This window comes from Lipotes vexillifer, unplaced genomic scaffold, assembly GCF_000442215.2.
Source record: "Lipotes vexillifer unplaced genomic scaffold, Lipotes_vexillifer_v1.1 scaffold690, whole genome shotgun sequence".
Classification (NCBI taxonomy): domain Eukaryota; kingdom Metazoa; phylum Chordata; class Mammalia; order Artiodactyla; family Lipotidae; genus Lipotes; species Lipotes vexillifer.
This window is the reverse complement of record NW_006798376.1, coordinates 3,292,451-3,319,953: the sequence shown is the minus strand read 5'-3', so window position 1 is coordinate 3,319,953 and position 27,503 is coordinate 3,292,451. Positions and strand designations below refer to the sequence as shown.

The 27,503-nt window shown below is 36.6% G+C and overlaps 1 protein-coding gene across 1 annotated transcript in view; it reads left to right on the top strand.

The window, feature by feature from the left end:
- The window catches only part of ATAD1 (ATPase family AAA domain containing 1), a 50,245-nt gene extending 31,645 nt beyond the window's left edge, over window positions 1-18,600 (top strand). The window contains exons 7-10 of the mRNA XM_007470298.1: window positions 5,415-5,504; window positions 8,517-8,567; window positions 16,567-16,700; window positions 18,480-18,600. Coding sequence (XP_007470360.1) covers window positions 5,415-5,504; window positions 8,517-8,567; window positions 16,567-16,700; window positions 18,480-18,600 — 396 coding nt within the window. The remainder of the gene's footprint in view (window positions 1-5,414; window positions 5,505-8,516; window positions 8,568-16,566; window positions 16,701-18,479) is intronic.
- The last annotated feature ends 8,903 nt before the right edge of the window (window positions 18,601-27,503 follow it).

Here is a 27,503-nt window from a genome sequence, read left to right as displayed (position 1 = left end):
CTCTCCCTGCTGATGCCAGACCCCCAGTCTGGGCAGCCTGACGTGGGACTCAGAACTCTCACTCCTGTGGGAGAACTTCTGCAATATAATTACTTTCTAGTTTGTGGGTCACCCACCCAGCAGGTATGGGATTTGATTATATATTATACGATTGCACCCCTCCTGTGCTCTCTTTGTGACTTCTTCTTTGTCTTTGGATGTAGAATATCTTTTTTGGTTGGTTCACGTCTTTTTTGTTGATGGCTGTTCAGCAGTTAGTTGTGATTTTTCATGAGAGAAGGCGAGTGCAAGTTCTTTTACTCCGACATCTTGTTTCCAACCCAGGTCCATCGTTTCTTAGTTAAAGTTTTTCCTTGCAAGCTCTCAGATGTTCTAAACTGTAATTTCCTTTTCTGTAAGGTTCTAAGGAATGAGTAAAAGAAGCTAGAAAAAGAATCAACTGTGTATTTTAGTTTTGTCAGTGCCACACAACTTGACAGTACGTTGTCACACATCAGGGAAGTAGGGCGGTTAAATACATTTCCCTTGCTTGCTAATTTCTGACTAATGTAGCAAAAGGATGCTTCCAATTGGTACAGGCCTCTCCGTACTTTGAGTAGTCAAACTTATTTACACATATATATTTTTAAAATTTAAACTTAATTTTATACTTTCATTTTCATTAGTTGCTGATACTTATATACTTAACTACTTCCTGTCACATGCATCTTTCCAATTTTATACATGACAGTCTTCTGTCCTAGGCTTTGTCTCTTCCCGCTGAAAGGCTGTGAAAACCAAAATTAAGGTCCCTTGGTATTCCCCCAGAGAGAAAGCCAGCTATATTGTTCAATTTACATCTTTGAGTTCCCATTTTCACCTAGTTCTTCACCTCTGAATATTCCATACTTTCTTGCCAGATCAATAATGTATTTTAAAAGAAAATTTAAAAAAATTTTCTGGCATGTTTGGTTTTCTGCCATATTGCTGGAAATGGAACTTCTAGAGCCATTTTTCTGTCTGGGTCCCCCCCCCCCACCTTCCATGAATCACCTATTTATATCTCATGTATATAAAAACTTTTCTCATGGAAAAGTTTTGGGAAGGTTAATAATGTTCTTTCATTGTTTTAACTTCAGTAGGTATTTTCTATTTTGTAATCTGTTTTTGCCCCTTTTAAGAAAACATAGTTAGGGGGACTTCCCTGGTGACGCAGTGGTTAAGTATCTGCCTGCCAATGCAGGGTACACAGGTTTGAGCCCTGGTCCAGAAAGATCCCACGTGTCACAGAGCAACTAGGTCCATGCACCACAACTACTGAGCCTGCGCACCTAGAGTCCGTGCTCTGCAACAAGAGAAGCCAACGCAATGAGAAGCCTGCGCACCTCAATGAAGACCCAAGCGCAGCCAAAAAAAAAAAAAATTCAATGATTATTTCTTCAAATATTTTTTCTTTTCCATTTTCCTTGTGATCTTATCAAAAGCCATTTGGACATACCTTATTTATATTCCATGTTTTTTAATGTCTCTTTCATATTTTCTATCTCTTTGTGCTATATTCTGGGTAATTTCTTTACCTCTTCCAATTAGATAATTCTGGCTTCATTTGGATCCCTTCAGCTATGTAGCATTTTCATTGAGCTTATTAGTTCAGTTATTATATTCTTCAGCTCTAGAAATTCTTTTTCAGGTCTGACAGATCAGTTTTGATGGTCTCTTGCCAGTTGGATTAGTAAAGCAGACCCCTGGCATCAGTTAGCTTTGTAACTTTGGCAAAATTATATAATCACCCTGTGTCTGAATAGAGGGGGTAATATCTATAAAAAGGGAAGAATTGTATCCACCTCAAAACTGCTGTAGGATTTTAAGGATTTAATCTGAGTAAAGTGCCTGTAATAGTATCTGGTATATATTTGCTACATAAGTATTTGCTATGTGATTTTTTTTTATTTCTTGTTTATTCCTTTAAATGTATTAACACTGATTTTATAGTCCATCTTCAGTAATTCTAGCATAGAAGTATTTGTACATCTTGTTCTATCATTTGAGTTTAGGGTGGTTATTTCCTTGTGTGTTTTGTGATTTCATGGGAAAAATCATATTTGGTAGAACTTTGTGTGTGAATTTTTGGAATCTACATTGACGGTTTGCTGTTCTAAGAGGATTTTGTACTTGTCTCTGCCGTGTTCTTTTCCAAAGACAGGTAAATTCAGGTTCAAGATCCATGTTACCTGGCCATGAACCATGAAATCTCAGAGATTTAGTGTGTGTGTTTATATATCTTTCCAAGAACCAAGGCTTGACTCTGCCAAATAGGTTTTCTAATATTTCACCACTTTTCTCAGGCCATAGTACTTCATGAGTCCCAGCTTTATGTAAGTTGGTCTCTCATCACGCACACCACTTTTTAAAATCTGTACATGTCCATACGGTATGTGGTCAACTTCTACCCTTGCTTATCTCCATCATGTATAGGCTTTGTTGCTGGATTCAGCTTAATTCCTTTACTTTTTTGCAGATTTATTGATTAATTTGAGTTTTTAAAAGTATTTTATTATTTTTACATGTTTTGTAGCCAGAGGGTTTAAGGATCTCCGTTGTCTGCCACCTTACCATAAATCAAAAGTGCTGAGACACCTGATTCTCAAGAAGAAAATTAAGCCCCATGTCCTACATCACCGTTATGAAAGTATAATTTCATTTTGAGGGAAAATTGCCTTTAGTGTTTGTTCAATGATTAGAGAAGAAGGCACAACATAGATAAATTCTGGTGAATTACTAGAAACAATTTATATTAATCATTGGTTCTGAGAAATCTATTCAATGAGTTTAGTTTGCAGGTTTCCAAAAACTAATTATCCTCCTAAGCAGTAGAATTTAAAGTATGCAGAGAATTGAATAGTTAGCCCATGTAAGAGAGAAATATTGATAGTTACTATTATATCTTATCAGAGTATTGTTTTAAAACCAAGGAAATAATGATAATAATATTATAAAATAATTTGGATGAAATATACTCCTGAGCCACTTCATCCAGAGCCCCACAGTGTGGTTCTGATACAGCAAATTAAAACTGAATTTTTAAAACCGTTATTCTTTATTATACTAATAGTATTTACTGTTCTATTATGACAGACTTTTGAGAAAGAAAATAAAGATGTTGCTTTTAACTTTTTTGTGTGTTAAGGGGGTTAAAATGGCTGTTACTAATTTGAATAATAGTTTTAGACATCTTCTTTAATAGAAACCAGTTAGCTTTCCTCTAAAATTGTCTATTCTGTGACTATGGATGGAGCCCACAGTACCCCAGCTTACTTTCCTTGTTTCCTTGCAACAGAGGAAACAAAAATAGTTGAATGGCCCAATTAAACCTGTCACTACTGCTGGAAATCCAAGTTAGTCAATGATATATTCTTCATCTTGAGAGATATGAGACGTAAAAGCTAACATTATTTTTAGGGTATTCATTGACATAGTTCAGCTTTTGAGGCATATATTTAGATTTGATTGTTTTAAATGTGAAATGGTAAAAATTTTATCTTAATATTTTGTTTTAAAGATTTTTAGAAGTCTTACCTAATACCTAAAAGGTACATTAATTTTGCTGCATAAATACTAAAAAATTACTGTTGCTTCCCATTTTTAATTTTAGCTTTATTTGCACTAAATAGAGTTAATATATGTGTAAAGGTTATCTTTTTTGCCCCTTAAAATCACTCCTTAAAATTTACTTCTTTAAGTGATGTCAATCACTCTTGCTTTGCTTTTTCATTGTGAATATCTGTTATCACCCCAAATAAATTCATTAGGCCATGTTGTGCTAGATGTATCTGGGTTCCTTGATCCTAGGTTTTAGTGTTTCATGTTTCATAATGGGTTTTTGTTTTGTTTCAGGCTGTTTACCTAGAATGTTTCTCAAAGTACAGCCCCTTTTTCAGTTTTTTTCAGGTGCTGACCCAACCACAGTGCTTTTTGTGATTCTCCAGTCTTCAACAAGCTTCCATATCACTTTGAACTCTCTTTTAATATCTAATGAATACTCTATCTCAAAATATACTATATTCATCCTTTATCTTATACAATTAATTCATTTGATCACTTTTAAAGACTTTGTTTTACATTAGGTAGAAATTTTCCTTATTAATTCTATAGAGTTGTAGAAAGTCAGTAGAGAAAAACAGGTAAGAGCATTAATATTTTGACTTTAGGATCACTTGACCCAAATACAAAATTGCATTATATTATGGAACTATTTCTCAAATTTGTATGTATATTTTTTCCCTCTAGGTGGCAACCTCTCACAGTTAATTGAAAGTAATTTGGCAGTTGAGTAATGTTAAATGTAAAGAGTAGAAGTAGAATATAAGGAACTTCCCTGGCAGTCCAGTGGTTAAGATGCTGCACTCCCAATGCAGGGGGCACGGGTTTGATCCCTGGTCTGGGAACTAAGATCCCACATGCTGCACAGCATAGCCTAAAAAAAAAAAAAAGTAGAATATAAGAGTTAGTGTATTTTTCAACATGTTGTCCTGGAGTTAGATTTCAGATTATTTCAGAAATCTAAGACCTCTTAGGCTGAAATAAAAGTTTTCCTTAGAATACCAATAAATTTCATTTTGGATAACAGATGTGTGCTTAATTATATAGAAATATCAGCAATAGTGGTAATATTGAAGCCGTTCAGAAATTAAATAGTTTTGTATACCTTTGTCTTTATTTGTGTTGATTTTTTGTCTCTACGTTCTTTATGAATAAGTGGCATAGACCCAGAGGCTGGCGGGGCCGCCAGCAATTTTTTTTCTTTTTTTTTTTTAATATTCTACCCAGCATTTTGATGTTTGCTTTTATTCTGTTGCCCTTGTTTAAAATTGGATTGCTTGAGGTTTTATTAGCACTGAGAAGATGTCACCTGCAGAGCTGATAGTGCCATGAAATGATGATATGAAATCCAGAGGAAAAAATAGATGATATCTATTACTATTACCAGAATCCTCAGATTCTGGTAGGGGAAATGATTCTCTCCTTAATATTATTAAAGGACTTGAAGTAGTCCCCTCATATATACTCCCAAGCTGTAACATAAATAGCTTTAAGTTATTCAACATGTAGCCACTGAGTAACCATATTTTGCAAAATACAATAGGTTTTTTAAAATTTTTATGATTCCTCAGTAACTGAATAATGTATTATTTTAGTTACTAGAAGTCTGGCGAAATGCATCAGGCTTACAAGCTTTGCTATCATTTGATGTATTTAGGATTAACTCTGATTTATATCTATAAATATTTGAGTAATACTGGATTACAATCAGATTTCCTATAGAAGATTTAGTTTAAACCCCACTTAATTTTCTATATCCTCTAAGCCCTAGTAATAACAACCTGAAAGGAGTATTACTGGTATATTTAATACCTTTGTTTTCTTTATATATTTAGGTCATAGTGATGGGAGCTACTAATCGTCCTCAGGATCTTGACTCAGCTATAATGAGAAGAATGCCTACGAGATTTCATATCAACCAGCCTGTAGGTGGATTTGATTGATATTATGAACAGTTAAATATTTGCTTTTTTACATGTCTTTATCTGTGATTTCACAAAGGGAATGATTAAAAAATAAGACTTATTATTTATGACAGGCAGGGAAGGAATAGGGCAAGAATCCCCCTAATTACTTTTGTCCTTTCCATTCCTTTTCTTGCTTTTTAAATTTTTCTTTCCTAAGATCAATGTTATTTGCTTCTCTTCAAAGTATCTCATTGCCTCAAGTTTGTCTAGACACTTCAGTGATTTTCTTTAGAATGCAGCAAAATTATCTATGGAAGATACATAAGAAAATGTTAATTATAGTTTTGGTTTAGGATAGGATGAAATTAGGGTTTTAGGGTTAAAGAACTATTCTGAAGGCCTGACAGGAAGAACACCTGGTATTTATTTGATTAATTATTGGCAGTGCTTTCCTGTGGCAGGATTAATGATTAACCAGTAGCTATGATATTACACTTTAACATAAGAATGCAAATGTGAGGGTGCTGTTGAACCAGTAGTAAGTATCTTCTTCTAGCATTCTTTTTTGCTAGTTAAAAGTACCCTCAAGTAGAGGATTAAAACTTGATACTTTTTTGCACAAAATCCCTAAATCCTGAATTTTGTCTGCTTTTAGATTAAAGGAGAAAAAAACAAACAGGGTTAGTAATAGACTATATGCACCATACAATCAGCATGTCACATATATTGCTATGTAGAAGAACTTACACTGTCACTTCTTTCAAAATTAAAATCTCTGGCCTAAAAATATTTTCCCCATTTTATATTCTTCAGCTTAACAGTTTGTAGCAGTAAACATGGTTTCCTGAAATTGGTGGCTATGGCCTCTGCACAGTTACTCTGGCTGGCTCTTTGCTGCAGCTACAGCCTCTGATTCCTCTGAGGGTATACATTTACTTGGGCAGTCTGTTAGAAAATCTACCTGATGGTTCGGTGCAGAAATTTTTTAATGTGATATAGGAGACTAGAAAATGTACTTAGTGTGACTAATATTTATTGAGCATTAATATGTGTCAGACACCTACCAGGCTCTGGTGAATAGAACGTGGCCCCGTCCTAAAAGAACTCTGTATTGCAGGGGAGCTGGACACAAAAATAAATAATGTAAAATGGGGACTTCCCTGGCGGTCCAGTGATTAAGACTCCGTGCTTCCATTGCAGGGGGCGTGGGTTTGATCCCTGGTTGGGGAACTAAGATATCCTGCGTGGCACGTGGCCAAAAAAAAAAAGTGTACTTTACAAAAGTATGCTTAAAGAACTGTGAGGACCTGAGATGATGATGAAAACATAATTCTGTCTGAGGAGTTAGTGAAACCTACAGAATCGAGCTGGACCTTGAAGGATGAAAGATGGTAGCAATTTGACAGTCAGGTGAAGCAGAAAAATGCTTTTCTACCAGAATGAAGAAAGGCAAAGAGGTGTGGAAGCACATATTTAATGGTGACTTCTGGGGATAGTTCACTTAGGGGGCATCAAGGAAAGTAGGTGGGGATGAGGCTGGAAAGGTTGACTGCTGAAGGTTTAGATAAACTTTGTATGCTTCACACAAGATATTTGATCTTATTTTGTTACGAAGACATCAGAATATTTTTAGAGATAATCAGTTCATCTCAGTGATTCTGAAGGTAAAGATTATATTGATAGAATCTCTGCTTATAGTCTAAGAGCAAACAAAGGGTTTTGATGCACAATAGAATAGAACATAGGGTACAACAGCATGGAAAGTAGCCTTTACTAAAGTTGCAAGTTTAATATATTTTTGTATGAGTTCAAAATAGGTTGTAAAAGATTTTTTCAAATTTGTCATAAATTTGCGTACCTGTAATGTAGAAACTGGGATTTTTATAATCCCCCTTTTCATTCTGTTTTTAGTGAACACACACATGCACTTTATAGGATAATTTTTTTTCTTACTGTTTAACTATGATAACAAAGTGTATGGGGCTTCCCTGGAGGCGCAGTGGTTGAGAGTCCGCCTGCCGATGCAGGGGATACGGGTTCATGCCCCTGTCCGGGAAGATCCCACATGCTGCGGAGTGGCTGGGCCCGTGAGCCATGGCTGCTGAGCCTGCGCGTCCGGAGCCTGTGCTCCGCAGCGGGAGAGGCCACAACAGTGAGAGGCCCGCATACTGAAAAAAAAACAGAAAAAAACAAAGTGTATGATTAACCTTACCTTAAAACTCCTTTCCAAGTTAAATGCTTATTAACAAAAAGTACCTGCTGGTGATTGCCTAACATACCAAATTAACCTTCATACTTAACACATTTGAATTACAGAAACAGCAGTTTGATTTTGTTTTTCAGGTCATTTAATTTGGTACTCATTGTAACCGGCTCTGTTTTTTTCAGTGGTTGTGGGAATAGGGATGAGTTCAGCCATAATAATCTTTAAAAGCATTCATATTTACTGTATATGTAAGGTATTCTATAAAAGCTTCTATTCTCTAGTAATATGAAGCATCACTGCGAGGGGAGTATACAAGCATATAAACTAATATACTATTAACATTAAATAAAATTCACTAATATAAATTAGTGGACATGGAAGTTACATGCTAAATGGAAGAACCGAGCAGTTATTATTGCCATCTCTTCCAGTTACTGATAAAAAATTTTATGGCAGCAGTGAGTTTTCAGAAGTTTCCTAAATTAAGAAAAGGAGATTTGCAGAGCTGTAGAGGAAAGACATTGGTAGTCATAGGAATTCATTTACTCACTCAAGAAACATTTAAGGGCATGTTATTTTCCAGATATGGTACTAGACACTGGGGATTCAGAATAAGAAGATACAGTTCAGTAAGACAACCACAATGATTAATCTAGAGTCTAGAATCTAGACCTTGCTTTAGTCAAAAGTTTCCATGACCTGTCAGAGTTTCTGTCATTTCTTATAGGTATTGTCAGGTAGTTTACAAGGAAAGGAAGAAATATGAGGAAAATTAGTTGATCCTTTTTTTAAAAAATGCTAACTGGAAATTATCCTGCTTTTAGGCTCTAAAACAAAGAGAAGCAATACTGAAACTCATCTTGAAAAATGAAAATGTAAGTAGAAAATTACATCTTTTCCCCATCCTATAAATATAAAAATATTTATGTTCATAAAATCATTTTAGACAGAAATGAAAAAGGAACCTGGGAATAATGTAGTTTTCAACTTGTAAATTACTGTAAAACTCTTGGCTGCTCATACAACTCAATTATTATGGCATATTTGAACTAATTAAAGGTAATTTGCTTTTTAAAAAGCCATTTGTTTTCATATCTACAGATTAAAATCCTCTTTGATATTTTTCAGACTGGTTTCCTGTTATATAAGATACATTTGTTTTTGCAGAGAAGTATGGGGAGGTTTCGGGTTTTATTTAATTGCAATATTTTTTGAAGTTGGAATTTAGAATTAAGAAGGTACGATAATCAAAATCTTCAATCGTTTGTATTTTAAAAATAGGTGATATAGTCACGTTTCAAAAATTAAAATATATAAAATGGTATACAGGGAAAAGTCTCATATCTCCCTTATATTTCTTCTGTATCTTTTCAGGTGGTGTTATTCCTATACAAGCAAATTAGAATGTAATGTTACTCCTCTCCCCTTTTCTACATAAACCATATTAATAAACCATATCCAGTGTTCTCTGTTGCTCTTTTCACTTATTTTTGAGATTCCATATTAGCATATGGTTTCCTCGTTTGGTTCTCTCTCTCTCTTTTTTCTTTTCTTTTGCACTGCATAGGATTCCATTATATGGATGTAACATAATTTATTTAATCAGTGCCACATTGAAGGACATTTGGGTTGATTCCAGTCTTTCACTACTATAAAAATGCTGCATTGAATAACCTTGTACATACGTCATTTCACACTTGTGCCAGGAATATTAGTAGGGTGAATTTTCCAGAAGAAAAATTGCTAGATCAAAGGGTATGATATTTATAATTTTGGTAGTAGTTGCCAAATTCTTCATGCCAATTTACTCTTTTTTAAAAAAATTTTATTTTATTTTTATTTTTGGCTGCGTGAGTCTTCGTTGCTGCGCACAGGCTTTCTCTAGTTGCGGCAAGTGGGGGCTACTCTTCGTTGCGGTGCATGGGTTTCTCTTTGCAGTGGCTTCTCTTGTTGCGGAGCACGGGCTCTTCAGTAGTTGTGGCACACAGGCTCTAGAGTGCAGGGTCAACAGTTGAGCCGCACAGGCATGTGGGATCTTCCTGGACCAGGGATTGAACCCTGCATTGGCAGGTGGATTCTTAACCACTGCACCACCAGGGAAGTCCCCCAGTTTACTCTTACATCAGCAGTGTTAGAGTGCCTCTTGCCCTATAGCCTTGCCAACAGAATTATGAAACTTTGTGCCAACATGATAGGTAGAAAATGGTATCTCATTATAGTTTTAATTTACATTGAGGGATGAAATGAGCAGTATATGTTTAAGAGCCTCTAGAATTTGTGTGTGTGTGTGTGTGTGTGTGTGTGTGTGTGTGTGTGTGAAATACCTGTTCATATTCTCTGCCTATTTTTCTACTAGAATGTTTTTTTTCTTGTAGATTTGTAGGAACTCTAATGTATTAGGGAGATTTGCCCTTTGTTTATATGATTTGAAAATATTTTTTCCTAGTTTGTCTTGATTTTACTGGATTTTCCCCCGCTTTATGGCTTCTAAGTTTTGATCTAAATTAAAAGTCCTTTTCCACTACCATGTTTATAAAGGAAGTTTCCATATTCTCCAGCCCTTGCTACTTGTTCTTCCAAAACTCTGTAACCAAGTATATTTTAATAACATGGTATTCCTCACTATCATAAATTTCATATGTAAACTCACTATTTGAACTTGCTATCTAAATTAAGAAACCAAATAGCTTCCCGTAGTGAGGCATATTTATATTTCAGTGGTTTTCATGCTTCCTTGAATCACCATCATCCCATGGCTAATTCTGCTTCATCCATACCCTATCTACTTCCTTACCTCCCATGTTTTCCCATCATTTCTCATCTGTAAATATTTTAGTTATAGCTCTAAAAGGAAGGATTCTTTTCTTTATTTAACCTAACCTCATTACCATTGTTATACTTAAGCAAAAAATGACATAAATTTGTTACTATCATTGAATTTCTAGTCTCTTCAAATTTCTAATTGTCTCCTAAACGTCTTTTTTTTTTTTAAACCATGATTTTGTTTGACTCAGGATCCATATAAAGTTTGTAATTTTCAATTATTTCAGATTTTAAATCTCTTTTAATCTATAGACAATAGATTCTCCCTTCATGTCTCTCGTCCTTTCCCTCTTCCCGTTTCAATTTATTTGTTGAAAAAACCACTTTAGGTTTGTCCAAATTTTTCCATAGTCTGAATTTTGCTGATTATACAAGGAGCAGTAATTCCTCTAAAATTGGTAGTTGGATCAAGACTGGATGAGATTAGGTTCAGCTGGAGAGAGGACTACTTCTTGGGTAGAATTATATTCTTTCATTAGGAGATACATAATATCTGGATGTCCATTATGGTTTTATGGTTTACGTTTAAATCTTTGCTATAATTGGTATTTATCCAGATGTATGATGTGTGCTATGAATTGAATTTTGCTTTTGTTTTTCCAAATGGATACCCAGTTGTCCAACACCATTTTTTGGAATAGTCCATCCTTTCCTCATTAGAGAAGCCACCTTTATTATATACTAAATTCTCGTGTGTATTGGCTATGTTTCTGGACTTTGAATTCAGGTCATTGGTCTTTTCTGTGTTTATTCACCAGCACCACACTCTTTTTTTTTTTTTCTTTTTTTGGCTGTGTTGGGTCTTCGTGGCGGCGAGTGGGGGCTGGTCTTCGTTGCGGCGAGTGGGGGCTACTCTTCGTTGCGGTGTGCAGGCTTCTCTTTGCAGTGGCTTCTCTTGTTGTGGAGCACGGGCTCTAGGTGCTCAGGCTTCAGTAGTTGTGGCATGTGGACTCAGTAGTCATGGCTCGTGGGCTCTAGAGCGCAGGCTTAGTAGTTGTGGCTCACGGGCTTAGTTGCTCTGCAGCATGTGGGATCTTCCTGGACCAGGACACAAACCCGTGTCCCCTGCATTGGCAGGTGGATTCTTAACCACTGCGCCACCAAGGAAGTCCCCACCACACTCTTAATTATTAACATCTTGTAAGTTTTAATATCAGGTAGGGTTAGACACCTCTTGTTGTCCCCCAGCCCACAGTTTCTTGGTATGCTATTTTTTCTGTATGAATTTTAAATTAATTTGTCTTATTCAAGAAAAAAAACAAACACTAGTGTTTTTGGTGGATCATAATTTAAGAGAATTAAGATATTTTTGATGTTGACTCTTTCTCCCCAGAAGCATTTATGTCTCTCTGGTTGTTCAAGTCTTGTATCTTTCAGTGGTGTTCTGTTCATTTATTTCTTTACAATATATCAAAATAACATATACGCTATTTGCTAAAGTTTAAAGTGTCTAACAAATTACAGAGATTAGATCATTGGTTACTAACCATTTTGGGGATCCTAGAGCCCTTTAATAAAGAGATAAAGCTATGTCATCTTTCCTTTAAAAACTGCGTATATACTTGAAATGTTTTGTATAGTTTCGGGGAAATTCCTAAAACCTTTCATATATTCTGGGTAAGGAACTCCTGTCCTCCATGAATGAGAAATCAACAAATTACATTTTGCCTTTTAACTGAATAGTTGTTTACTGCTTTCAAGAAGACATTGTGTAGTTGTAGTACTGTTTAGATAAAACAGGCTCCATTGGTCAACCTTTGATAAGGATAGGCATTGATGAACAGAGAAGAAAACAAAGGGGATTAAATGAGTTCACAAGATCTTCTGAATTAGAATGGCTATGATGTGGCTAGAAATTTAACAGGCATTACAAGGTAGTTGTGAACAATTTTGCAGAGACTTCAGGTTAACTAATACAGTTATTTAAAAAATTTTTTAATGAAGTGTGGCTGGAAGTTAACATTTTTGAACCCCATATATGTGGTCCAGTGTAAATATAGGTGATATAGGTCATTGATATATAGATGATGAATGTAAATTATGAGATGTAAGCTCTTTGTCTCGTATGATAGCCATACTTTACACAGGCCATTAAATTTTAGCATTTAAACTTAAGACACTACTCATTATGCCTAATTTAAACTTTGATTTTAGTGTTCTGCTTTTTTTAACAGTAGTATCTTTGGAAATTCTTTTAGAATTACATTTGTCATTGGTACAGGCAATTTTTAGCATTCTGTTTCTTATTTATGAAAGTACAAAGAATTAGTGTCTAATCAGGTTTATGATGCAGAATATGAGTGCTCTCTGGATAATTGCTGACATGGGAATGTCTCATTTCCTACTAGCTGGTATTTATATACTGGAGGCATATTGTTACTTCAATGGAATATGAAAGAAATTAATGTAATTTTGTTAAAAGATGCCTCAAATCAGTAGCACACACATTTATTTAATAAGATGAGCATTATCATGCGTATACATTCCTGAGCAGAATTAGAGTTCTTGATGCAAACAGATGGCTAGACTTGAGTTTTTTCTTCTCTGAAGAAAAGAATGAAGCTTTTGAAATGATACTGTTTTTCAGTCTTTCACAATTCTTTATTGATAGATCCTTAACAAAACCCACTCATTTAAAAAAGATAGTATACTGGTTTGGGCTTAACGTTTTAAGTATGAAAGAATTAGAACTAATAACATTTATATCGAATACAAGTATCATGTCTGACACTGCAATAAGCAGGAATAGTTAACAAGCATGGGTTTAGGAGACAGACCTGAGGATCCCATTCTGGCTTGACCATTTCCTACTGTGTGACCTTGAGCAAATATTGTTAGCATCTCTGTGCCTCATTTTCTCACTTGGAAATCAGAGATAATGCCAACAATCTCATAGAGTCGGTTTGAGAATTTAGATTAAATAATATATGGAAAATGCTTTGATTATCATGCAGTGTACAGTCAATGGCAGATATAGTGAATAACCGCACACAAATAAGTGCTATTCTTTCAAGCTATTTTGGACGTTCATTAATTTATTCCTATTTTGCTCCCCGTACTCAAAACCTTTTTTTAACTTGGGAATTGCCTTCATACTTGTCTAATAAAAATAATTCTCATTGCTTCACGGTTTATCTAGAGCCATTATCTTAAAATAAAAAGGGCTGCTTTTAGAGTGCTTGCTGTGTGCCAAGCATTGTGGTAAGATACACATCATTTTATTTAATCCTTAATTCATCTAAGCAGTACATATTAGTACTCTTTTACACGTCTCTGGATACTGAAATCCAGAGAAGTTATATAATGAGTTACCCAGGTTTACATAGCAAAGTAGTGATGGGCCTTTCTCTTAACCATTATGGAATGCTATCTCTGTTTACTAATCTTTCTCCCTCAATGACTGGAATTTTCTATGTATTCTTTTCTTATACTTGTTTTGTTCGTCTTTGTGACTTTATCACCCTGTCATGCACAAGATTTGTGAGTGGTTAGAACATAGTGTGGCCCAACAAAGGAGAAGGCAAAGGATAGGGTGGAGGCGTTGATTTTTTGAGGGAGGGGGACTAATTTTTAACATCTCGGAGAATAATTTGGAAGGTCTTTTATTTTAGACATATACACAAATAACTTTAAATCTAGCACCTGGATTTAAAAGGTGTTTTTAATTTTTTTTTTTTTTTTTTTAATACAGGCATTTTTACCTCATACATTGTTAGCTCTAAATTGTCTCCTGTACAGTAAAACTGGATTTCTTTACATTAGGCGAGAATTGACTATTTTGAATGACTATACAATCTGCCAGCCAAGAGTTCAGCTTTAGCTGTTTTTTTTTTGCGGTACGCGGGCCTCTCACTGTTGTGGCCTCTTCCGTTGCGGAGCACAGGCTCCGGACGCGCAGCCTTAGCGGCCATGGCTCACGGGCCCAGCTGCTCCGCGGCATGTGGGATCTTCCCGGACCGGGGCACGAACCCTTGTCCCCTGCATCGGCAGGCGGACTCTCAACCACTGCGCCACCAGGGAAGCCCGACCTTAATATATTTTGCTTCATGTCAACCCCTCCCCCGCTCCCTCACCCCACACCATCATTGGTATCCTGCTGTGGAGAACTCTAAGCACTATCCTGAAGTTCGTTGTGTGTATCAGTTCCATAAATGTGTGTGGATAGATACATAATACAGGTACAGGTGTAGGTTATTTTTTCTCTTTCACTGTTACAAACTGTAGAGAAAGTGAGTTTCTGAGGCACACAAAAAAGTTTAAACTACAAAGAGAATAGAAACGTCTGACTGTAATCAGACTTAAGGCTTCTTGAAGTATGACAAGATACAGTGAACAAAGTGCAAGAACACATCACAGGGAAAACATTTGCAACCCTATAACCAGCAAAGGACTAATATCCAGATTACATAGAATGCCTGTAATCAGTTGGTCAGCTTTTATGTTTGTACATTAGATCACAGATTCTAACTATAACTAGCCCTAGGAACTTATCGTCTTATATCCCCAGTATTGTTGCGGGTTTGTCCATTTGTTATATTTTTCTGGTGAATTATTTTTTATCATTATGTAATGATTTCTGTTTGTGTTTGTGGCGATTACTGATAAATTTGCATTTGTTCTTTTTTATTTTAATGCTTTCCATGCATTATGCTTTTTTTTCCTCCCTGGACTCCCCCCACCCACCCCCTGCCCACACCTTCCCCTTTCCCCCTCCAGTTCCCCTACCTCCCCACCAGTCCTTCGTTCTTTAGTGTTGCTCTTGTGTTCTTCATTCCTTTTTCCCTCTTCCTCTAGTCATTTGGAAGTTACACATTCTCTTTTAGTGCTACTTAGTTCTTTACCCCAAATGAAATGATTATTATTACTGTTTTTATATATTAAAGCTTAGATTTATCTATATGTGGTTTACCATTTTCCTTGCCTGTTGCACACCTACCTTCTGGGTGCAGTTTTCTTTTTATCAAAGAATACGTGATTTCTCTTTATTTAATCTCCACATTTAGGACTGAGAACACTGTCACGTGAGGTCACAGTTGCAGAGTTACCAGTAGATCCCATGTTGTCTTACCTCCAAGTCTCTTGTCCTTGTGTAGAGTTACACTGGGGTCTTCCATAAAGACAAATGGGAATTTAGTAACAAATGAAGATGGCATTTCCAGTCAACTTGGGGAAAATAAATGTTAAGACCAACGGTTAGCTATATGGGGGAAAAAATACAGCTGGATCTTTACTGCATTGTGTTCAAACCCTGGCTCTGGCAATGGTGTGACCTTGGGCAATTTATTTAACCTCTGCAGGTTTTACTATTTTCTGTAAACGAAAATGAGAATACTTCCCTGTCAGGATTAAATGAGAATACTCCATGAAAAGTCGTAATACAGCAAATGATATTTAAAAATCATTTAATACATGGTAGTTACTATAATTAATTTTTTTCTTTCTCATTTTCTCTTCTTAAGCTACATATCAGCTTTTAACTATCCCAAGTCTGTTATGTGCCCAGGAGGATCACTTAATTGGCTTGACTGTATAAGCTTAGGTTGGGGAGCAAAACCATAGGTGCTGAATTAGTGTTGAGGTAGTAGAATATCAAAGCAGTACAGTTAAAATGAGGGTTAGAATATTTTAGTAGAATATGATTTTTGTAATATCATAATATTACAAAAATCAGGTCTCAGGACTTAATGATCCAGGCTATTTGCCAAGTATGTTGACTATATTATAAAGAAGTGTCAAAGTGGGACCTTCCTAAGAGGCACCAAAGTCAATCCAGCAATATTCGAATGCCTATTCTTCCCCATCACTCTGTGATATATCTAGTAAGACTTATTTATGTTTTGGTCATAATGACAATTACTGAAAATTAGATTTCAAATTTTAAGCTTTTATGGTTAAAAGAAGAAAACTTCTAGAGACTGAAAATACTATCTATTGATTCTCCTCCCACGCTGTTCCAATATGCTTAACTTTCTTTAATTCTAAGAATGTTTGGATATATCTTTTACAGTATATTTTACATTTTTTTTAAAGCATGTTCTATATTTGTTTAAGGTGGATAGGCATGTGGACCTGCTGGAAGTTGCCCAGGAAACTGATGGGTTTTCAGGAAGTGACCTAAAGGAGATGTGTCGAGATGCTGCCCTCCTCTGTGTCAGGGAATATGTTAATTCTACATCAGAAGAAAGGTATGTGTATTTAGAGTTGATCTCTTAATATTTGTCAAACCCTTTTAGAGCTTTTGGGATAGTTCCTTTTATTTTGCTTTATAATACCAACTCTGCTTATGGAATAAAAAGGTAAATTGGAATTTAAAATTCCCCTAACGTTATTTATTGCCTTTTTTCTGAAGGAGAATTCTGGAAATGAATTTGCAAGGGAGGGTGGTTTGGGGAAGCATCTGAAATGAAGAGCAAGAAGTAAAAGCTGAATTTCTACTGGAAATCCATGAGCTGGGTTACAGAAAGCTGACAAACTTAAGCTTACCCATCTCTACCAGGAAAACAGCTGCTCTGGTATCCCTGGATTGCTTTTGTATTTTAAATTTTTACATTAGGGAAATGAGTGCCTTGTCTTCCAGAAATTTCACATTTATGGGGACGTTGCTGTGGACTAGACTTCAACTTGTTAATAATGTATTTACTAAAAAAGAAGTCATTTGTCACTACAGCAAACTTGAAACCAGTTTCAAAGTATCTTGAGCTTGAGAAACCAATCTTGTACCAGCCGTATTAGTGAACTGGAATATGGAATAATGCAGCTCTGATGAACAAAAGTCCTGTGTTTCCCATAAGGCCACTTGCCCTGAACCAGTATAACCCTGCGTTTCTAAGCCCCTGTTCAAAATATCAACCTTCTAATGTGACTCTTAGCAAACCAGTGTACTTTGGGGGCTTGTGTCAAATGAATTCTCTACCTCTTGCCCCATTGTTTCTTAGTCTCCCTTCTTCATCTCTTGAGGCTTTCATTCCAAGTGACCTGGATTTGCCTATCTTATTCATGTGTTTAATTACATTGTATTGCCTAGCAAGCTTTGCCAAAAAAGGTTTCTCTTGGTATAGAAAGGTTTGCATGAAAGCTACCCTGTTAACTTGGAGCTGTGCCTGCACTGGTTCAGGACCTATCTTTAGTCTTCCCTTGGGCCCTTTCGTGGAGTCACTCCATTTATTTGTTGCCAGATTAATCCAGCTACTCTAGCACTAAAATTGGGAATACTTTTGACCTCTGTAGCCAAGAATCTATCTTTTGAAGATTTTTATTCTTGTATATGTTAAGAGGAGAAAAAAAAACCCTATGAATAAATTTTACTTAAATAAATTATTTTAATGGAAATTCTGTTTTTCTGCTGTCCTTAAAGCCCTGAAAATGTTATATTTCAATGCAAAAAGTCTGGGTAATGGACTTAGGTTATCATAACTTTTTCCCTGAATTATTTTTCCTGAGTGTTCATAAGTTACAAAGGAGATATTATATATTGGATCATATTTTTCTCCTTATTGAAGTGGGGAGGACTTAGGGTAGTTGGTTTTTATTAGTAGGAATGAATTTTATTTTCAGTTTATCAAAAGCTAAACACATGCATGATAAGACTGCTACTTTTTAATTCCAGTTTTCATGGGAATAACTTTTGAATCCTTGATTAGAATTATAATCCCATTTAGATCAACTTTCACACCTTTATATTCTTAGTGTGAAGTATTTGATTTTAGTTACCAAGCTATAATGTTTATAGCCAGCCATTTTAGCTTCCTACCTCTTGCTGGTAAGTGCTTTTTAAAAGTCTCTTAAGACATTTATATGCATAGATTAATTCCTTGGAAGAATTCACGTGAAGCTGTAAATTGTGGTTGTCTTTGGGGTCTTGGATGGGTAAGAGACTTCATTTTTTAGTCTTGGTAAAATATTTTAGGGAGATGTATTCTAAAATTATTTGAATATTTGGTGGGTTTTTTTTTTTTGCATTTTAGCCATTATGAAGATGAAATTCGACCTGTGCAACAACAGGACCTGCATCGGGCAATTGAAAAGATGAAGAAATCAAAGGATGCAGCATTTCAGAATGTTTTAACTCACGTTTGTTTAGATTGAGAGTAAAGATAATTTGTACAGTTCAATGTGATCCAGTTTGGTGTGCCCTCTTACCATTAGTGGAAATAGAACAGAAGGAGGAGTGTTCTTTAAACAGTGAGGGAGTTATATGTTCATGACACTGGTTTTATACTCTGAATTCTAAGTTATTGAGATATAGTTGTTATATAAATGGTATTACTACTTGTGGAAAATCAGGAGGAGGAACAATTTAATTAGCCTGAGTGTGGGTGCTTGTGTTTGACCTCTTTAGCCATATGTTGCAGCCTTATAACATCTAAGCTGGTCTTAAAGTAACAAATGATTTACTGAGTCATTAGTGAGAATTGGGGACGTGGCTAAGTGCTGGTTTCTAGATATGTGAGTTTGTGTGTGTGTGTGTGTGTGTGTGCGTGCGTGCGCACGCATGCACGCGTGCGTGCATGTGTGTATATTAAATGTATATATTCACACATTTTATATTGACATTCTGTAAATAGGTTTGAATACAGAAACTTTTTTTTACTCCAACTACTGAATCAAAAAGTACCAAATAGCATATCACAAAACTAAGGTTAATGGTTGTGTCTAAAAGGTACAGTGATTCAGCCATTTCTAGTTGTCACTTGTTTCAGTTGTGTTTTTTTGTGTTTCTGAGGTGTTTCTCTGCAGTTGAATAGTTGGAGTTGCCGCATCAGAGACTTAGATGTGGCTCAGTTACGGTTGTCAGGGTAGTCAGATAAAAGACTTGCTCAGTGATCAGCACTGAGTGCTTGTCAGCCACTTGGGTGATCAGAACTGACTTCATCTCCTTCTGCAAGCACACTGAGTAGAGACATTTTTTTAACTGATACATGTGAAGGTGGACTGAAAGCCTTTCAAAAGAATGGCTTTGAAAAACCTCAGTGCCATTCAGTACATGTATGTGACTTTCCTTTCTTCATTTAATGTAACAGTTCTGTTGTAACCATGGTTTATTAGTATTATTTTTAAATTATATGTTCTTTAATTATGGTCACATACAATTTGGTCATCAAAAATGAAATGATAGTTTAAAACAACTAGCTGTTACTAAATGTGCTAAAAATACCCATTTTGTAATTTAAATTTTTTTCTTCACATATTATAAATTATGCCCTACTTAGTACAGATATGCACAGCAGAATCCCCATATTGTATCTGTAGTCATTTGATGCTATGTGCACAAAATATGACACTTTTTTTGTCCAAAATTTCATTAACCAGAATTCTGTTATAGGCACTTAAACATACAGCATGAGGAAAATGGCACAATATGATCTTGAGGTGCCTTCTGAATTTTTGTTTTTATTGTATTTCTTTGAAAATTCTCAATCTTAATTCATGAGCTACTGGATTAATTTCTTTGATATTAAGTCTCTCACTAGAACCCATTGGATAGTTTGTTCTTCATTTGTTCTTTGAATGGTGGGTGGGGTAGAGGTTCAAGTTTTGAAAAATTGTGAAGATGATTGAAAAATTGAATGCAAAACATAAGATACCAAAAATAAAATATTTCATCTCCATTTTTAATAACTATATTATACTATTATTTTATAAATATGTAATAAAGAGGTCCCTCTTAATTGAGTTTTCTCTACTTACTCCTTTGTCTTTTTCAGTTATGTAAAACTTTCTGGGGTTGTTTTGGTTTATAAAACTTGTACTGTTTTCATCTTGCTGTGTAACTTTTATAGCATACATTCTAGTATATAACCATTATTTCGTTTTAGTATGAACTTCAGTAGTCATTTAATTTTAATCTGATGGCATACTGATCAAAAATAGGAGTGACATATCTCTCTTCATGTCCTTTCTTTTTATCTTCTTCTTTTTTTTAAATCTTTTAAGTTCAGAATATCCAATAGTAGTAGTTAAGTTTATCATAGTTTGAATCATCAGATGAAGTTAGAGAAATACACATGACTCATCTAGGCATCTTAATATCTTAAAGTAATTGAGGAAACTTCATGATTTTAAGGAACATTTAGTGTTATATAATATATCCTTTGCTGTAGACATGTTTGATGTAAGCTTTTGGCGTGCATTGGATTCTAGGTTCTAAGGTATTTCATTTTGGCTAACAGTTAAAAGTACTGGATCTAGAGTTAGACTGCCTGAGTTTAAATCCAGGCTCCCTATTAATTAACTGTGTATACTTGGACTAGACACGTAACTTAATGAGACTCAGTTCCTCATTTATAAAATGGAGTGACGGTGGCACTCATCTTATAGGGTGTGTAATGAGATGATGTATGTAAGGCACATAGCATAGTGCCTTTCATAGTACTGTTCAGATGTTTGCTATCACATTATTTTATCGCTTTTACACACTGATGTACACATCTGTTTGACCAGGCTCAATTTTTAAGTATTTTCCATGCTTAAACTATTTCCATGATCCCTAGATCTCTACTCTAGGGATTGAGATGAAATGATCACCTGTGATGTTTCTCTAAAAGCCTCATTGTTGGAAGACATCTGGTAAGTCTGATGTGTTTCAAACTATTCCTTGGCCTTTTTAAAATAGAGTTTAGAAACTCAATATTCGAATCAATTCAGTATCTCCTTTCCAATTTATCTCCTTTCTCATTCAGCCCTGCACCTGCAGGGTGATGGAGAACTCACCATGTTATCAATAGCTGGATTGGAGTAATCTAAATATTCTATATGACCACAATAATCTAATATTACTTAGTAGCTATAACTTGAAGGTTTGGAGTGGAGGATGTCTCAAGCTTTGAGTGTGCCTGAATAAAAATGGTAGGAATTCCGTTGGTAGGAATTTTTCTTTTTTAAACTAGAATTGTTTTATTTGTGGACAAAGGTTACAGCTTCTTCTGGATAAAGGAAATGAATTCGATGATGTGTATTTTATAATTCTCTTTTTAGCTTCTCTTAAGGTCAATGTCAGAATATTGAATAGAATTCTGATATACTAAGCATATATCCTGCATGACGAAAATCCCAGCACCAACTGGAAGCCTCAAATAAAGCCATAGAATCATTCCATTTAGAGCTGACAGAATATTTAGAGAGCCTTCATTACTGAAATTGTTATAAATTTAGTTATCAAATATAGAGTTCCCTAATCATCTCAGAAGTTACAGCTCGCTCTCGCTCTCTTTTTTTAATTGAAGTATAGTTGATTTGCAATGTTGTGTTTCAGGTGAACAGCAAAGTGACTCAGATATAGATATATGTGTGTGTATATATAAATATATATAAATCTTTTTATATATTTATGTATTTTATATATATAAAATCTTTTTCAGATTCTTTTCCATTATAGGTTATTATAAGATTTTGAATATAGTTCCCTGTGCTATACAGTAGGTTCTTTTTTTTTTTAACATCTTTATTGGAGTGTAATTGCTTTACAGCGGTGTGTTAGTTTCTGCTTTATAACAAAGTGAATCAGCTGTACATATACATATATCCCCATATCTCCTCCCTCTTGCGTCTCCCTCCCACCCTCCCTATCCCACCCCTCTAGGTGGTCACAAAGCACCGAGCTGATCTCCCTGTGCTATGTGGCTGCTTCCCATTAGCTATCTGTTTTACATTTGGTAGTGTATAAGTCCATGTACTCTCTCACTTCGTCCCAGCTTACCCTTCCCCCTCCCTGTGTCCTCAAGTCCATTCTCTATATCTATGTCTTTATTCCTGTCCTGCCCCTAGGTTCTTCATAACCTATTTTTAATTTTTTTTAGATTCCATATATATGTGTTAGTGTACAGTATTTATTTTTCTCTTTCTGACTTCACTCTGGATGACAGACTCTAGGTCCATCCACCTCACTACAAATAACTCAATTTCATTTCTTTTTATGGCTGCGTAATATTACATTACAGTAGGTTCTTGTTGTTTATCTATTTTATATATAGTGTGTATATGTTAATCTCAAACTCCTGAATTATCCCTCCCCCCACCCTTTCCCCTTTGGTAACTGTAAGTTTGTTTTCTCTGTCTGTGCGTCTGTTTCTGTTTCTGTTTCGTAAATAAGTTCATTTGTATCATTTGTTTTTTAGATTCTACATAGAAGTGATATATTTGTCTTTCTCTGTCTGACTTCACTTAATATGACAAGCTCTCAGTCCATCCATGTTGTCAAAAGTTACAGCTCTAGGGCTTCCCTGGTGGTGCAGTGGTTGAGAGTCCGCCTGCTGATGCAGGGGACACGGGTTCGTGCCCCGTTCCAGGAAGATCCCACATGCCGCAGAGCGGCTGGGCCCGTGAGCCATGGCTGCTGAGCCTGCGCATCCGGAGCCTGTGCTCTGCAACAGGAGAGGCCACAACAGTGAGAGGTCCGCGTACCGCAAACTGTCCATGTCATCATGTTCATGAAATTGTATTGAGGAAAATATGTAAGGGTATACACATTGTTTTATTGTGCTTCACAAATAGTGCTTTTTTTTTTTTTTTTAAACGAAGGTTTGTGGCAACCCTGCATTGTCAGATGATGGTTAGCATTTTTAGCCACAAAGTATTTTTTAAGGTATGTACATTGTTTTTTTAGACATAATGCTGTTATATACTCAATAGACTACACTACAGTGTAAACATAACTTCTGGGTGTACTGGGAAACCAAAAAATTTCTGTGACTTGCTCTACTGAGAGATTTGCTTTATTGCAGTGGTCTGGAACCAAACCCACAATATCTCCAAGGTATGCCTGCATAGCACAGATGCCAAAAGCAAATGAGATCAAACCTAAAAAAAACCACTTAGCATGTGAGTAAAAATAAAACCTTCGTTAACACTGGTGTGAATTTTACACTGTTAATACTAACACCGCATAAGGGTCTCATTACCAAAACACTGAACTGGGAGTATATTTTTGTGATTGTCTAATATTTACTGTTATAAATCTGCTCGAGAACAATTTTAGATAAAAGCTTGTTTGCTTTGAGATACAGTTTCCGTGAATGTTAGTGCTGCTGTGGAATGCATCAAGGACACAGGTTTGTGAATCATGACAGCTCAGTTTTAAAACTAGAGCCAAACATTGAAATAATTACCGACACACAAGATTTGGAGCTGAGAATAGAACACAGTGGAGTATGCCTCACTGTCCTGAAGATACAGAGCTTCCAGAAATTCTAAGAATGACCAAGATACTCAAACAGGGGATGGTAATATATCATCCAGTAAATAAAGTCCTTTGCAGACATGTCTGAGGGAGATGAGCATTGTCTCCCGGGCCACAGTCATAGCCTTGTGAAGAGTACCAGTTAGGGTTCCATCGCAGGCAATCACCTCTAGCTGACCTAAGCAATAAAGGATTTATTTGAAGGATATGAGGAGCTCTTAAGATCAGAGGGAAGCTGAAGAACTGGACTCAGGTTAGGAACTCTGAAAGCTCCAGTTTTTTTAACAGGAATTGCTTAAGAATCTTGCTTTTATTCCGCTACTGGATTAAATGAACTCCAGATGTTTATCTTTAAATTGCCCCACTCAAGATTCAAAATCCTGGAAGTGTGCAAAGCCAGGTCAAAAATCACCTCCTGGTGGTTCTGGAGCTTTGAGAGAATGACCCGTCAGGAACTCCTTTGGCTTAAATGGTTTGAGAGCAAAAGTACACTTGACCCTTGAATGACACAGGTTTGAACTGCATTGGTCCACTTATCCTCAGACTTTTTTTCAGTAGTAAATACCACGGTACTACACAGCCTGCAGTTGGTTGAATCTGCAGGTTCAGAACCACAGATGCAGGGAACTGTGGATACAGAGGGCCGACTATAAGTTTTTCGGGGATTTTTGACTGTGAAGAGAGCCGGCACCCCTAACCCCTCCGTTGTTCAAGGGCCAACTGTATCTGGATTTACTGGTCAACTGCAAAAGGAGAGTGGGGTTTCATCCAAAGAAAATTGAGTATTGTAGAGAATGTGGCTAGACAAGAAAGTGGTAAATGACCAGCTGCTCACACGAGGCCAGTACTGCCAAGGGCAGTATTATGACTCTGGTGGGCATGCTGGACATATGAGCAATATACATTACAGTTTGTGTGGACAGGCCTTTAGGGACTGTTTGGTCCAGTCCCATAAGCTTTACCACTTGATGATGGATTGCTACTTGGCATGCCCAACTCTGCAGCCAGGTGATCACTTTTTAACTTGTAATTTATGTTGTTCCAGATCGTAGGTGTAACACAGAACAGTGGAGACTGAAGTATAACATGGATTTTTGTTTTATTTCCAGGAAGTACAAGCCCATTCCTCTGATAGGCAGTTAGCGTGAAGGGCTGATCATTGCCATTTCTCTTAGAGAAGAGTTAGGCTGAGTCTGGGCTGTAGCTTTAACAAGATTGAGTAGACCAGGCTTAGCCCAACCCCTACCCTCTCAGGCAGTTGCCTTTTGATCTTGGCAGTATTTGAGCTGGGAGGGGTTTGGATGGAGGTTCAGATGTTTGTGGTTCTTCTCTATATTCAGTTCTGACAGGGTTCTGGCATCGTCACCATGAGAATGCACAAGACTTTGAGCCCCTCTTCTGCCATTTTCTCTGAAAAATCCAGGGAAGAGGACTTGTCTAGCCTAGCAGTTTGTTTTTAAATGTGTTTCCAGACTTCAATCACTATTGTCTGAGTGTTGGCTGAATTCTCCACATGCCTGCAAAGTCTCTCCATCCAAGGCAGGCCTGCTCTTCCACACACTGTATCCATTCTCAGGAGTCTATCCTGGTATAAAAAAAAGTGCCAAGGCTCTCTGCTCGTTTTGGAAGGGCTTATTTCTGCCTGGAAGTCAGTTAATGAAGAAGTCCTTGCATTTTCTGTTCTTTGCTTGTCTCCTGGAAAAGTATTATTTTTATTTTGTCTGGCCTTTTCTTGTTACTATATGGAAGTGAAAGTCTTTTGCATCCTTCTACATTCTAGCAGAAGAAATTGTGCAGGGATTTATTATAAGTCATGTAAAGTTCATTTTCAGCTTTATAAGTTTCAGTCCCAGTTGTGGAACTCTATGTTAGAGAGTGCGCTAGAGAGCGCATGCACAGTGTAGCCTTGGGCAAAATCTCTTTACTTTCGTGGGCATCTGTTCCCTTATCTGTAAATAGAAATCATAATGTGTACCTTCTGTTATTGTTTTAAGAAACATATGAAAATGCCTTGGAAACTAGCAAGTGAATATGTCTGCAGGTTATCACGTCCTTAGAGTCGTCATCTCACATTTTTGGGCTTCCATTTCCTTATCTGCAATAATGGAAATGCTGAAATAGACGTGCTTTAAGTTCCCATCCCAGTTTTCACTAAACAGCACACTGATGGGCAACAGTGGCCGTGTTGATAGACATTTTGGGGCCTTAGCAATACTGACCTGATCATCAGGACTTCTAAACTGGGTGACTTTCTTAGCTACTGATGGGTGTCAGCCTTGGTAAATGGACTTGTTTTTGTTTTTTTTAAACTGGAGTCTTCAAGAATGGAGCCTTTTTTTTTTTTTTTTTTTGGCTGCATTGGGTCTTCGTTGCTGCACACAGGCTTTCTCTAGTTGCGGCGAGTGGAGGCTACTCTTCGTTGCGGTGCGCAGCTTTCTCATTGTGGAGGCTTCTCTTGTTGCGGAGTACGGGCTCTAGGTATGCGGGCTTCAGTGGTTGCAGCACAGGGGCTCAGTGGTTGCAGAGCATGGGATTCAGTAGTTGCGGCACGTTGGCTTAATAGTTGCATCACATGGGCTCTAGAGCGCAGGCTCAGTAGTTGTGGCGCACAGGCTTAGTTGCTCCGTGGCGTGTGGGATCTTCCCAGACCAGGGATTGAACCCATGTCCCCTGCATTGGCAAGCGGATTCTTAATCACTGTGCCCCCAGGGAAGTCCCTGGACTTGTTTTAATAGGCATAAGTTATGAAACATGCCATTAGGTAAAGTCATAGACACTTCCAGGTACTTGGTGTTTTTGTTTATTAAATGTGTTTCTTTGGCTCTTTTGAAGCTGTAAGCTTTTTCGTTGGTTGTTTACTTTGAACGTCCAAAGACCTACTTTATGTAATTTTTTTATAATTTGAAGATAGGATTGGGGTACAACCTCTTTAGTGGTTGATGGAATTAATTTCTTCCATAAATGGAGGTTCTTCTTGGTGAATACATTTATAGACGCCAGTCTTTTAACTAGTTTAAAAGACCAGATCAATATTGGAGTTGTTTACATGGAAGTAGGCCATTATTTTTTTTTTTTTATTTTTTTTTTTTGTTGCAGTACGCGGGCCTCTCACTGTTGGGGCCTCTCCCGTTGCGGAGCACAGGCTCCGGACACGCACGCTCAGCGGCCATGGCTCACGGGCCCAGCCGCTCCGCGGCACATGGGATCCTCCCAGACCGGGGCACGAACCCGTGTCCCCTGCATCGGCAGGCGGATTCTCAACCACTGCGCCACCAGGGAAGCCCAGTAGGCCATTATTTTTTAAACCTGTGCTGAGCTGAACTTTACCTTTGAATTATTTATGGAAACAGGCTTATGCAATAAATATAATCAAGATTTTTCTTTACCCATAAGTGTGTTTAATACATTACAGTATGTAAGCACTTTCACAAACATTTTAGTAAAATAGGTGCAGAGCAGGTTTGAGTTTCTGAAACAAGCCAACCCTATTTAAGAACTTTACCAAAATAAAGTATGTATTATTGCTGCCAACAATTACAAATACATGTTATGACATTTAAAAAGCTGTGCCCCTCTGTTTGTCGCTTATGTATTTGAAGGTAATAAAACTGTATTACTTTTTAAAACATTCTATAATTTAGATTTCTTACTGATTGAGACTGGTCTTTCCTGCAGTTAATCCAAATGAGGAAATCTATGGAAAAGCTAATGGCTTGGCGGGTAGGGGAGGTTACTTCCGTTACTAAAGATAAGCCATTGAAGAGCTACAAGACTTACCTACGAAAGGCTTGTTTCTCAGTTTGTCAAGAGTTCT